Genomic DNA, 13,949 nt, shown 5'->3' with positions numbered 1-13,949 from the left:
TGAACTTGAGAAGCAGAGATTGCAGTGAGCCAAGATCGCACCACTGCCCTCCAGCCTGGGTGACAGAGCAAGACTCTGTCTCTAAATAAATAAATAAATAAGTAAATGGATGCAGACTTTCTTTCTAACCCTATTCTTTTCTCCTAAGATGAGCCAAAGGAGAACCTGATGCTTATGTGCCTTAGCTCCTCCTTAGATGCTCCAGCATCTTATTTTACTATAGAGGAAGATACTTAGGCCCAGGAGGCTTAGTGATTTGGCAGGAGTTGCTGCTGAAGTTAGGGGCAGAGTTGCCTTGGGAAGCCAAACCTCCAGCCCCTCCAGGGCACTCTCTGTGATGTGCTGTGCTGTGCTGTGCTATGCCATCTTCCCTCACAGGCTGGCCATTTCCTGGTGATTTTGATTCATAGTAGGAAGGCAACCAAAACTTCTTTGTTCACTTAGCCTGTGGAACATTTACTCTTTGGGGAGGCAAGTATTGAAAGTCTTTGCTTTAGAAAATTGAGTGACTCTCCAGAAAGGAGTTTTAAAGCTTGATTAGTTTTTCCTTTACCCAAATATGTGCTGTTACATAACTATCTCATGTGGCCTTTAAAACAAGTCTGCTGGCCGGATGTGGTGGCTCACGCCTGTAAGCACTTTGGGAGGCTGAGGTAGGCGGATCACGAGGTCAAGAGATCAACACCATCTTGACCAACATGGTGAAACCCCGTCTCTACTAAAAATACAAAAATTAGCTGGGCATGGTGGTGTGCGCCTATAATCCCAGCTATTCGCAAGGCTGAGGCAGGAGAATCGCTTGAACCTGGGAAGCAGAGCTTGCAGTGAGCCAAGATTGTGGCACTGCACTCCAGCCTGGCAACAGAGCGAGACTCTGTCTCAAAAAAAAAAAAAAAAAAGTCTGCTCTAAGTGGTTTTAGCCTCACTTTACAGCTGAGGAAACAGAGACATCAAGAGAAGAAGTGTCCAAGGTCAGCAGGTATTTGGTGGAAGAAATAACATGTGAATCCAGGTCTCCACATTTCCCACATGTGGTTCTCTTCACTTTACTCCAGCTGCTGTCCCTAGTTGGCAGCACAAGACATCGAAAGATACAAAAGATTCTTTGCTTAATTAGTGATCTATATCAAGTCAATTTCTACTCCCTTTGTCCCATTTGAGGACAGTGTGGATTCCTAGTGATCTAGTTGAAGATCTTGATTCCTTTCTTTGAGAGTACTTTAAAAAAATGATTGAGATATAATTCACATACTATAAAATTCATCTTTTTTTGGGGGGGGATGGAGTCTTGCTCTGTCCACCCAGGCTGGAGTGCAATGGCACTATCATGACTCACTGCAACCTCTGCCTCCCGGATTCAAGCGATCCTCCTGCCTCAGCCTCCCAAATAGCTGGAATTATGGGCGTACACCACCACACTCAGCTAATTGTTTTTTGTATTTTTAGTAGAGATGGGGTTTTTGCCATGTGGGCCAGGTTGGTCTTGAACTCCTGACCTCAGATGATCTGCCCACCCTGGCCTCCCAAAGTGCTGGGATTACGGGTGTGAGCCACCATGCCCAGCCAAAATTCCCCTTTTTAAAGTGAATAATCTGGCGGTTGTGGGTATATTCACAGAGTTGTGCAGCCATTACCATTGTCTGATTCCAGAACATTTTCATCATTCCCAGAAGAAACCGCATACTCATAAGCCGTCCCTCCCTATTTCCCCTTCCCCCAGCCCCCGGCAATCCCAAATCTACTTTCTTCCCCTATGGATTTTCCCAGGAGCACTTTTTAAGTTGAGTCTGGTGTTTAACTTCTTCCTGCTTTATTTTCCCATCTCAAAGTAAATATAACAAGTTTCAGTCTATCCCACAACTTTGGGAGGAAGCTTCGTTAAAGTCAGAATACTTTGAACTTCACGGTGGCTCACGCCTGTAATCCCAGCACTTTAGGAGGCCAAGGTGGGCGGATCACTTGAGGTCAGGAGTTTGAGACCGGCCTGGCCAACATGGCGAAACTCCATCTCTACCAAGCAAAACAAAAAAACCAAAAAAACAAAAACAAAGATTCCCTGGGCATGGTGGCGCCTGCCTGTATTCCTAGTATTTGAGAGGTGGAGGTAGGAGAATCACTTGAACCCAGAAGGTGGAGGTTGCAGTGAGCTGAGATCGTGCCACACTGCACTCCAGCCTGGGCAACAGAGTGAGACCCTGTCTCAAAGAAAAAAAAGAACTTTCAGCTTATTCCATTGGTATGAAAATTTAATAATCTGATATGAAAATTTAAGAATCTTTTTGAAAATGAATTGTCTTCCACACAAATTTGTCTTTGTAGAGTCCCTTCACCCAATTACTAGGAACATGGACCATTCAGTTAAATGCACTTGCGTTGAAAGACGCTTTGTGGTTTGTTTCCAAAGCCATTGTGGATTTTTCTCTTGCAGATGGATGCGGCAGACAGGAGCTGCACAGTGTCTGTGCACTGCAGCAACCATCGCGTCAAGATGCTGGTGAAGTTCCCTGCTCAGTATCCAAACAACGCCGCCCCTTCCTTCCAGTTTATTAACCCCACAACCATCACATCCACCATGAAAGCTAAGCTGCTAAAGGTAGGGGTCTGGGTTCCCAAATTCTCCTGCTGTTGTGCATCATTGTCTAGATTGAGTAGTAAAGAAGACTGAAAACTCTAGTAGATGAGATTCAGAAGTCATCTGTTTCATACACACACTAATGTTAGCAACGTAACCTCTGCACTTGCCATTTGCTTTGTGTAGAAAACATAAGAGCGGTGGTTCTTAACCTTTTTTGGGTCATGGCCTTCCTCAGAAAAATCTACACAATGATTGCGTATGGTTTGAGAAATACTGCCTATAAATATGCGAATTGCATATAATCTGTCCACAGATCTCATTAATGTTATGCATTCATCTCAGGTTATGAGATTTGCAATCCAATTTCATTTAGGAACCCAGGTTAGGAGCACTGCAGTCCAATGTCATTTATGTGGAAACAACAAGCAAGATGTATTCTGAAGCTAAAAGATATTTTATAATTAGAAAAAAACGTGTAAGGTCATAAAACCATTTTTATCCCATAGAAGGAGCTGGTGTTATCCTAGAGGTAGGCTGGCTAGCTGCACAGTGGGTGTCCAGATGGAGGTGCCACAGCCTGACATCAGTGTTTAATTCTGCAGATTCAGAGACTTGATGTGTCAGTTCATCCAGAGCAAATCAGGTGGAATCTCCATGACAAAGCCCTATGAGCCTCTTCATACCGCTTGTTCAGTTTGAGCAGTGTCACAAGTATAGTGACTGAAGTTTTTTGACAAACTCAGGCCAACCTGAATGTTGCTCATTTTTTGCCCAGTTTGGGTCGTGGACACTTGATTATTACACTTTGTTGGGGTATCACATGGAACCAGGACGTTTTCAAGTGGCTTAAGGATCTCTGAAATGCCAGTAACTCAGATCTTGTGGTATTTGACGTGTTAAACTTGGAATCTGAATATATCGTTGCCTAGTTTGGACATACAAAAAAGATAGATTTTTCTGTTAGTATAAAATGATACAATTAGATTGCAAATTTTTTTGTGAAAAATCAGACCTTTTCCCAGTGCGGTGGCTCACTCCTGTAATCTCAGCACTTTGGGAGGCCGAGGCTCATGGATCACCTGAGGTCAGGAGTTCAAGACCAGCCTGGGCAACATGGTGAAACCCCATCTCTACTAAAAATACAAAAAGTAGCCAGGCGTGGCGCATGCCTGTATTCCCAGCTACTCGGTAGGCTGAGGCAGGAGGATCACTTGAACACGGTAGGCAGAGGTTGCAATGAACCGAGATCGCACCACTACACTCCAGCCTGGGCAACAAAGAACAGACTCCATCTCAAAAAAAAAAAAAAAAAAAAACAGAATAGCCTATCAGAGAAATGTGTTCTTCTTCTTGACTGTGTTTTGGGCCTTTTCTAGATCCTGAAGGACACGGCCCTGCAGAAAGTGAAGCGCGGCCAGAGCTGCCTGGAGCCCTGCCTGCGCCAGCTCGTCTCCTGCCTCGAGTCCTTTGTGGTGGGAAGCATGAAACTGTTGTACCAACTTATGCTTTGGTGTTTTGTTTCATTTCTTTCTCCCTAAAATCATGGGCTTTCTGTTTTTTTCATGCTGGGTGCTTATTTTGTAATTCAACTTTAAGACAGGTTGTGGTTTTAGCTTATGGAATTTTAAATTTCAGAACCAGGAAGACAGCGCTTCCAGCAATCCGTTTGCACTCCCCAACTCCGTCACAGCCCCGTTACCGACTTTTGCTCGTGTGACCACAGCCTACGGGTCATACCAGGATGCCAACATTCCTTTTCCTAGGACTTCTGGGGCCAGGTTCTGTGGAGCAGGTGGGTCTCTTTGGTTCTGTGATTCTAGATTTTGAGAGGGAGCAGCTAAGAATGTCATAGATTCTGTATAAACATCTTCAGCAACAAATGTTTGCTTTTATTCCCAGAGAACTCCAACGAGACTTTCATAGTAGCGTGGCAGGGTCTGAGGCCCAGTCGGTGTCTCTGGACTTATCCTAAGAGTGTGCACCAGAATGGTGGTCTTAACTTTCTTCATTCTGATGAGCTTGGGTTTGAGTCTTTACTCACAGCCCTGATTCTTAGCAGGGGACGGTCCCCTGGTAGGGAGGCTTAGAGTCCCGCTGATGACTCTGCCGCGTTCACTTATATCCTCTCTCCTGGACTCTGGAGTGCTGACCTTTGTTCTTGGTAAGGGTCACCACAGTCATGAGTCTTGCAGCTTATGAAAATGTGTCTTACCCTCAGGTATACAGAGATAGAAGAAAGACTGGCCAGTCCTGCCTCAGGATTTCCCATATCCAGCTTGTTGACACTGATGGCTCATGTGATGTCTTCTTCTTTAGGTTACCTGGTGTATTTCACAAGGCCCATGACGATGCATCGGGCGGTGTCTCCCACAGAGCCTACTCCGAGGTGAGTGCGGGAGATGCAGAAGCTACTGTACGTTCCCGTGGTCAGAAGTGGCCAGAGACCTGGGAAGGACCACGGAGTTTGTCTTTGGACAATGCGTTTTAGTTCTTCAGTAAACTCCCATTACAAGATTTATTTGAGAAAGATTGAAGTCAATCAAGTTGCAAGAAAGCTGAGATTTCTGCTGTACAGTTATTACCAAACCCTTAGAAGAAGTAGATTGATAAAAGCTATTGTCAAAACAAGGCAAATTGTTTTTAAATATGCCTTTCCCCTATTGCTAGCGTATTATTTATTATTTGTTTTTAATTATTTTATTAATCAATTTGACATTAAATAAAACTGGAAAAATACAAAAAGACCATCTGTAGTTTCACAACATTAATGTGCCACTTCTGATATTACCAAACGATGTGTAATTTTATAACATTACGTAAGTAGTACATTGGGAAAACACAAACGAATTTTTTTTTTTTTTTTTTTTTTAAGATAGGATCTGGCTCTGTCACCCAGGCTGGAGTGCAGTGGCATGATCATAGCTCACTGCAGCCTTTACCTCCTGGCTCAAGTGATCCTCCCGCCTGTGCCTCCCAAGTAGTTGGGACTACAGGTGTGCACCACCATACCCAGCTAATTTTTATATATTTTTTTAGAGATAGCGTTTTGCAGTGTTGCCAGGCCGGTCTCAACCTCCTGAGCTCAAGCAGTCCACCTGTCTCAGCCTTCCAAAGTGCTAGGATTATAGGCGTGAGCCACCATGCCTGGCCTGGAAGTTTCAAATTACAATGTGAAAGCCCTTCTTTGCCTTTTCCCTGTTTTAGAGATAATCATGTTTAACAACAGAACATGTTTCTGTCTAGTCATTATTTTTCTGTGCTTTAAAAAAAGTTTTTATTTATAGGTAATCTAGTGTAGCAGATAGGAATATGGACTTCAGAGCCAACGTGTCCAGATCCAAATTTTGGCCCTGTCATTTTATGACCTTGGGCACGTTATCTCAACTTCAGCTTCAGTTCCTTCAACAGTAACATGGGATGATCGTAGCACCCACCACCTGTAGTTGCTGGGAAGATTAAGTCCCTCTAAAAACATTTAAAACACCACCTGGTATATCGGAAGTGCTCTGTATGTCCTGTTATGATTACTGGGTTTTAAAACTTTAGGATTATACAGTAGACTTCTGGTTCTGCAGTCTGGTGACCAAGATATAATAACTTGCAAAGCTCTCTGCTGCAAACCCCTGAAGGCGCTGGATACAGTATAATCAGCATAGTCATTGTATTAGTCCGTTCTCACACTGCTATAAAGAACTGCCCAAGACTGGGTAATTTATAAAGAAAAGAAGTTTAATTGACTCACAGTTCCACATGGCTGGAGAGACCTCAGGAAACTTAAAATCGTGGCGGAAGGGGAAGGGGCACATCTTACATGGCAGCAGGCGAGAGAGAGTGTGCATGTGAAGGAGAAACTGTCAGATCTTATAAAACCATCAGGTCTGGTGAGAACTCACTCACTCTCATGAGAACAGCATGGGGGACACAGCCCCCATGATCCAATCACCTCCCACTCTGTCCCTCCCTCGACATATGGGGATTGTGGGGATTACAATTCAAGATGAGATTTGGGTGGGGACACAAAGCCTAACCATATCAGTTATGAATGAACAACTGAGCTAACAAGAAAGAAAGAGAACTGAATGACAGAACTGTGTGAGCAGACACTGCTGTTTTGCCAAGAGGTGGCCAGTCTCTGCAGTAACCTGGGCAGTTGTGACCTGGGCCCCATGGGAACTGGCGTTCAGTACTAGGGAATACCTACATTACACCCAGTTCCTTATTGGAGTAGAAAATGTCCTGTATTCTCAAAGGAAAAGAAGGAATATCTGTATCCGGACTTTGGATTAGAGGGGAAAATGTTCCTATTAGAATGTTTTTCAACTGACAGTCCTTTACTGAGGTATAGTTTACAGTACACAAATCTGAAGTGTACGGCTCGGTGACCAACACTCACATTAAGATATAGAACACTGTCCTCACCCAGTCCCTTTTCCCAGCCCTTCAGCACCCAGAGGACACCACTATCTTGACTTCTGTCCTCATAGTTTTGCCAGTTCTTGAACTTCATTGAAGTGGAATTGTGCAGCATGAACTGTTGTATGTCTGGTTTACTTTGCTCAACTTAATGTTACCGACATTGATCCACATAGCCGCATCAGTAGGTCAGTGTCAGTAGGTCCATCGGATGAATATAACACAGTTTGTTTATTCATTGTCCTGTTGATAGATATTTGCATCCTTTCCAGTTTTTGGCCATTATGAGCAAACCTGGATACATATGTTCATAAAAAGACTTGTATATTAATTTCTGCACCTGAGGAGCAGAATTCCTCAGTCATCGAATAGATGTATGTTTAACTTGAGAAATTGCCCAGAAGTTTGTGCACAGTGGTTGTGCCATTTACCCTGTCATCAGCAATATTTGAGAGCACTGGTTGCTCTGTATCCACTCCAAAACTTGGTATTGCCAGTCTTTTCAACTTCAGCCATTGTGATGTGAGTGTCCTAGTATCTCACTGTTGTTTTAATTTGCATTTCCATGTTGATGATGAATGATGTCAAGCAGCTTCTGTGTGCATATTGACCATTTGGGTATCTTTTTTTGTGTTGTGCTTAAGTACTTTGCCCATTTTGGGGGAACTGCATTTCTTACTTATTTCTGGTTGTTACCTATTTTGGTTACAAATTCTTTGCTAGATGTATGTATGTATTTTTTTCTAATCTGTGGCTTGTCTTTCTCCCTCTTTAATGTTTTTCAGTGAACAGATTTTCCTAATTTTGATGATGTCCAATTTATCACTTTTTAGTTTTATTCATTTTATTTTTTTATTCTTTTTTTTTTTTGAGACAGACTCTCTCTCTGTCACCCAGGCTGGAGTGCAGTGGCACGATCTTGGCTCACTGCAAGCTCCGCCTCCCAGGTTCAGGCCATTCTCCTGCCTCAGCCTCCCGAGTAGCTGGGACTACAGGTGCCTGCCGTGACACCGGCCTAATTTTTTGTATTTTTTAGTAGAGACGGGTTTTCACCGTGTTAGCCAGGATGATCTCGATGTCCTGACTTTGTGATCCACCTGGCTTGGCCTCCCACAGTGCTGGGATTACAGGCGTGAGCCACCGTGCCCGGCCTATTTATTTTATTTTTTATTTTTTGATACGGAGTTTCGCTCTTGTTCCCCAGGCTGGAGTGCAATGGCACAATCTCAGCTCGTCACAACCTCCACCTCCCAGGTTCAAGTGATTCTCCTGCCTCAGCCTCCCGAGTAGCTGGGATTACAGGCATGTGCCACCAGTCTGGCTCATTTTGTATTGAGACGGGGTTTCACCCTGTTGGCCAGGCTGGTCTCAAACTCCTAACCTCAGGTGATCTGCCCGCCTCAGCTTCCCAAAGTGCTGGGATTACAGGTGTGAGCTACCGCACCCGGCCTTGTGTTTTCTTTTAAAAGCTTTATAGAAAAATAAATAGATAAATAAATGCTTTATAGATTTAAATTCCTTGTTTAAGTTCTGTGATCCATTTCAAATTAATTTTTGCATGTAATGTGAGTTAAGGGGTCAAAGTTTGTTTTATTTTGTAGAAAAACAGTTGTTCTAACACCATTTATGAAAAGATTTCCTTTCTTCATTGAATTTGTATTGATGCCTTTGGTGAACATCAATAGATCATATATTTGTGGTCTTTCTGGACTCTCCTTTTTCCTTTGATCTGTTTATCCTTTATGCCAACACTACATTCATAATGTACTTTTTTATAGTTCAGTCTTCAAATCTGATACGTCAAGTTCTCCAATTATATTTCTTGTTTAGTTCAGGTTGGCTACTCTAGGTCTTTTAATAAAATTATGAAATCAGCTTAATTGTTCCTACTACAAAGCCTGCTTGTATTTTGATTGGAATTGTGTTGACTCTGTAGAACAATTTAGAGAAAATTGATGTCTTAAGAATACGGACTCTTCCAGTCCACTAGCGTGGTGTATTTCTCCATCATTGTATGTCTCCTTTAATTTCTCTCAGCAACATTTTGTATTTTCATGCACATTTTCAAAAATTAAATTTATTCCTAGGTATTTGATGTGTTTTAATGCTACTATAAATGAGCTTTAAAAATACTTATTTTCCAAATGTTTGTTTCTAATTGATAGAACTATAGTAGATGTTTGTAGGTTGACCTTGTATTCAAATTCACTTATTCTAGTAGTTTGTAGATTCCTTTGAATTTTTTATGTCTGTAATCATAGAAGCATTCTATGCTTCTGCAGATAAAGCATTTTTCAGTGTTAAAAGTTTTATTGACTTCTTTTTCTGGAGGTTCCATCTTCTCATTTTATCTTCTCCTCTTGGTATCAAGTGCTAAAAATAGCACCATTGGAAATAGGACAGGACTGCAGCCAGTGTGGATAATTATCATTTTCAACTACAGATCTCTCTCAGCCTTGTCCGCTTACCACACTGGCTTGATCGCGCCCATGAAGATCCGCACAGAGGCCCCTGGGAACCTTCGTTTATACAGTGGGAGCCCCACTCGCAGCGAGAAAGAGCAGGTCTCCATCAGCTCCTTCTACTACAAGGAGCGGGTAAGTGCGGCTTTTGATTCTTACCCCTTCTCCTGGATTCTTGTTCCTCATCTCCTGCCTGGTGCAGCAGCTAGATTAGTAATCCCCCTGTAACTATTCTCTTTCATCATCAGTTCGTTCAAGAAAGCCATTGCTTTGTTCCTTTCGGTTGGTTTTACCTGCTCTAAATTGTGTGTGTATGGGTTGAGGGATAGTTCTTATGGTCCATAATCTTTACTCCGCATTTAGCCCTGTCCTCGTAATCTCCATTCACTGAGCTGATTCCCATTATTTCAGGGTAGAATACCTTAGCTTCAAGTCTTCCATGGTATTCTGATGTTTGTCAGCAAATTAAGGGATGGATGCCTCTGAAATCTTGGGATCTAAATATATTTGGAACTTCATAGTTGTGAGAAGTCTTAAAGTTAATGTCTAAAAGGTTTTTTTTTTTTTTTTTTACTAAGTCTACATGGAAATACACATCTGAGTTGACCAGATGACACAAAAATCACCTGAGCTTGTCCTTATGTGCCTAGTTTCTTAAAGAACTCATTGTCCCTGAGTAGTTATCATTAAGCTGTCAGAAACCTTTGGTGCCAACAATGGAGAGAATGTTGGCAGAGCATAGGAATGATCCTAAGAGAGCTTTCTGTGTTGACAGGTCGCGGGTCTGGGTTAAACAGACTTTTAGCTGACATGATGTTTTAAACAAAGGTACCACTGAGCACTGCACAACCTCGGGCCTTAGGAATTCTTTGTTGTTATCTCTCGCCCAATGGGAAATAATGGATTGTAATTAATATTTGTTTTTAAAAAATTGAATTATTTTAGACAAAACACGCATTTCTAGGAAGTATTAGAAGTGCCTTCAGTTCGATTGCAGTAGAGTGTCCAACCTTCTTGGTTTACACTGAGAGTTGGCCATCTCTGACTTTATTTTATGGTTGTATGTGACTAAAATGAGCGGCAGCAAGTGATGTTTGAGACCAGTCCAGCCTTGAACAAAACCATTTAGTTGAATAGGGAAAATGATTTTTTTTTTTTCTTCTGGACACTTTCCTATAGTCCCCTTCCTCACATCTCTGATGGAATTCTGCCCACTTGCCTAGTACAGACCTCCTTGGAACACCCACTCATCTATAACATCTCCAAGTCGTTTCCATTCAAAATTGTTAGTTATTTTTTCCCACATGTTTGCAGGTAATTGGAGAGATGATTTGATAAACAGGTTGGAACTAAGACATTTTGTTGAGATGAAAGCCAGGCTTATGGTTGGGTACATGTGGGAGTTCTCTTTAGTGTCAGGGGCAGGTCAAGGAGGCCTTTCAGTCCAAGAGGCAGTTCTGAATTCCTCTTTGATTCGTATCGTGTGCCGCCCATGCTTGGGTTCAGATTGGGCAGGATAGACTGACTAGTCATTTTGACTTTGTGGGGGTGTGTAAAGCCCACAAAAATCAAAATATCTCCATTTCCAAGATGGGGCCTCTTTTAAGCCTGTGTTTTCATGTTTTTGATGGTATGGCCTTTTTTACTACAAACACCATAATTATAAAGAGGAACCAAGAGCACGTGGATAATTCTCTCATCAGATAGCATATGCAGGGTGGTGGAGGAAGAGTTGTGAAATTTCAGTTCGGGGTGGTTCCCAGTGTTCTGTTTGGCACAGAAAGTGGGCTGTTCGAGCCCCCTAATAGACATAGTAAGTGGCCTTTTATGTTTTATTTCAAATAGTGACCAAATAAAATGGGGTGATGCTTTGATTATAATTTCTTTTTTTCTTTCTTTTTTTTTTTTTTTTGAGACGGAGTCTTGCTCTGTCGCCCAGGTTGGAGTGCAGTGGCCGGATCTCAGCTCACTGCAAACTCCACCTCCCGAGTTTACGCCATTCTCCTGCCTCAGCCTCCCGAGTAGCTGGGACTACAGGCGCCCGCCACCTCGCCTGGCTAGTTTTTTGTATTTTTTAGTGGAGACGGGGTTTCACCGTCTTAGCCAAGATGGTCTCGATCTCCTGACCTCGTGATCCACCCGTCTCGGCCTCCCAAAGTGCTGGGATTACAGGCTTGAGCCACCGCGCCCAGCTGATTATAATTTCATATGAAACTCTTGTATTGATATATGCCAAATACAGAAAAGTTCACAAATCAAAGGTGTGTACAGTTCAGTGAATTAATAGTCTCACAGGTCAAGAAATAGAACATTTTAAGAACCTCAGAAACCTTGGATTATTAGCTTAAGTCATACGAAATTGCTGATATTTGACCATTTTTGACCTAAACAAAGATTCTTATGGTTCAACTTAATAGGTTAACAAGATAAAAATAAGTCAGTCATTTTGTGATGAATTTGACATAAATTTCTCTCTCCTTGAAGTTTGTTCACATCCATCCCATTTACGTAGGGGCCAAGGAGGGAATTACATAAGTGTAATATGGCCATGATATCTTATGTGGGCTACCTTACCTCCCTTACAAAGGTCGATACCCTGAGGAGCGTTTTCTAATCCTCAGCTGTGTTTTTGGGTTTTGGAATTTTTTAAAAATTTTTTTAAGAGATGGGACCTCACTCTGTTGCCCGTTGCCCAGGCTAGAGTGCAGTGGTATGAACATGGCTCACTGCAACCTCAGACTCCGGTACTCGAGTGATCCTCCCACCTCAGCCTCCTGAGTAGCTAGAACTACAGGAGTACACCTCATCACCCAGTTAATTAAAAACAAATATTTTTGTGGAGCTGGGGTTCTGCTATGTTGCCCAGCCTGGATTTCTCTGTGTTTAGGTCTTCATTTGTAGCCCAAATTTTTCTCCCACATATTTTTATTCCCTTTTAGATCTCTGCCCCTGAGAGCTTTAAATGAGTAAGAAAAACAGAATGGAATGTAACTGCCTTAAGGCATAGCAGTGAGGGAAGTATAGTGGTTTTTTGGTTTTGGGTTTTTTTTGATCTGTGTTTTGTAGAGATGAGGTCTTGCTATGTTGCCCAGGCTGGTCTCAAACTCCTGGGTTCTAGCATTCTTCCTACCTCAGCCTCCCAAAGGGCTGGGATTATAGGCATGAGCCATCTCACCCAGCCAGTACAGTGTTTTTTTTTGTTTTTTTTTTTGAGACAGCGTTTCGTTCTTGTTGCCCAGGCTGGGGTACAAAGGCGTAGTCTCGGCTCACTGCAACCTCTACCTCCTGGGCTCAAGCGATTCTCCTGCGTCAGTCTCCCGAGTAGCTGGGATGACAGGTGCCCACCACCACGCCTGGCTAATTTTTTGTATTTTTAGTAGAGACATGGTTTCACCATGTTGGCCAGGCTGGTCTCGAACTCATGACCTCAGGTGATCCACCTGCCTTGGCCTCCCAAAGTGTTGGGATTACAGGTGTGAGCCACCGTGCCCGGCCCAGTAGAGTGTAATAACAAAACATCTTTATAGAGCTATCTAGAGATTATTGTTTGTTTCTCCTGTGGTTTTGTGTGTTTTTAACCTGCCCTATTTAGGTTATGTTGTTTTATTCACCCAAATATTCTCTAGATGGAATGCTAAGGTTTGCTCCTAAAAATTTTAAAACGTGTGATGCCTCAAAAGCCATCAAATTGCTAACATTAATTTGACAAGTGAACTCTTAATAGCCGATGAAGTGTTGTTCATTCCTAGGGTAAATCAGAAGGCCCAGAACTTAGGATAAGCTTTAGGTATTGCCTTGCATACATTTAAACATTGTTGCAACCTCCCACTCTTGCTTTAGTTTATGTTGCTAAAATAGCTCTGATGTAAATAACTGGAGAGATCTTTAAGTTAATAGAATAATTTCTGATCTCCATAAACAGATACTCATCTTGTTAGCAAGGGTGCTTTCAAGAAGGTCCCTCCTCAGCGTTAGCCTCTTCCTTCCCCTCGTTTCTCCACGGTTCCCATTTCTCCGTGGTGTCACTCTGAAGACAGTCCTGCAGGCCCAATGTCAAGACACCCAATTCCCTCATCGCCCCCCAACCCCATACCAGAAAAAATTTGGTATTGAGCCTATTCAAGAATGCCTTCCTTTTAGGAATGAGTATGTGCTCTCAATATATGTTCTGCTTCTTACCTACTGCAGGGGAAAACAGGCTTCTGCCTATTTCTCCACGTGCACAATGATCTTAGTGTGTGTTAGTGTTCCTCAAACCTATTTGTAGTGCCTTTGTCAGAACTATGTTGATGTCAGCCTCCATATACCTTGAAATGTGACTAAAAGAACAATGAAATTAAAACTGTGTTTGGAGTGTGATGGGGTGGGAGGGAGGTGAGGGAAGCCGAATACCGCTGTGCTTAGGATCAGATTTTTTAGTCATTCCAATCCCAACTTTACAGTGTATTATGGTACATTTGAATCCATCGGATGTGTGGGAAGCTTTCATTTTATTCTAT

The 13,949-nt window shown here is 42.5% G+C and overlaps 1 protein-coding gene across 6 annotated transcripts in view; it reads left to right on the top strand.

Moving 5' to 3' along the window:
- The window catches only part of WDR59 (WD repeat domain 59), a 116,652-nt gene that overhangs the window by 77,087 nt on the left and 25,616 nt on the right, over positions 1-13,949 (top strand). For all 6 annotated transcript variants that reach the window (XM_033219019.1, XM_033219018.1, XM_033219017.1 and 3 more), the window contains 5 exons: positions 2,429-2,593; positions 3,952-4,047; positions 4,211-4,367; positions 4,892-4,961; positions 9,432-9,585. In XM_033219019.1, coding sequence (XP_033074910.1) covers positions 2,429-2,593; positions 3,952-4,047; positions 4,211-4,367; positions 4,892-4,961; positions 9,432-9,585 — 642 coding nt within the window. The remainder of the gene's footprint in view (positions 1-2,428; positions 2,594-3,951; positions 4,048-4,210; positions 4,368-4,891; positions 4,962-9,431; positions 9,586-13,949) is intronic.

Source organism: Trachypithecus francoisi, unplaced genomic scaffold (assembly GCF_009764315.1).
Source record: "Trachypithecus francoisi isolate TF-2019V2 unplaced genomic scaffold, Tfra_2.0 Lachesis_group10, whole genome shotgun sequence".
Taxonomy (NCBI): Eukaryota; Metazoa; Chordata; class Mammalia; order Primates; family Cercopithecidae; genus Trachypithecus; species Trachypithecus francoisi.
The sequence above is the reverse complement of the archived record's forward strand: the minus strand, read 5'-3'. Positions and strand labels throughout refer to the sequence as shown.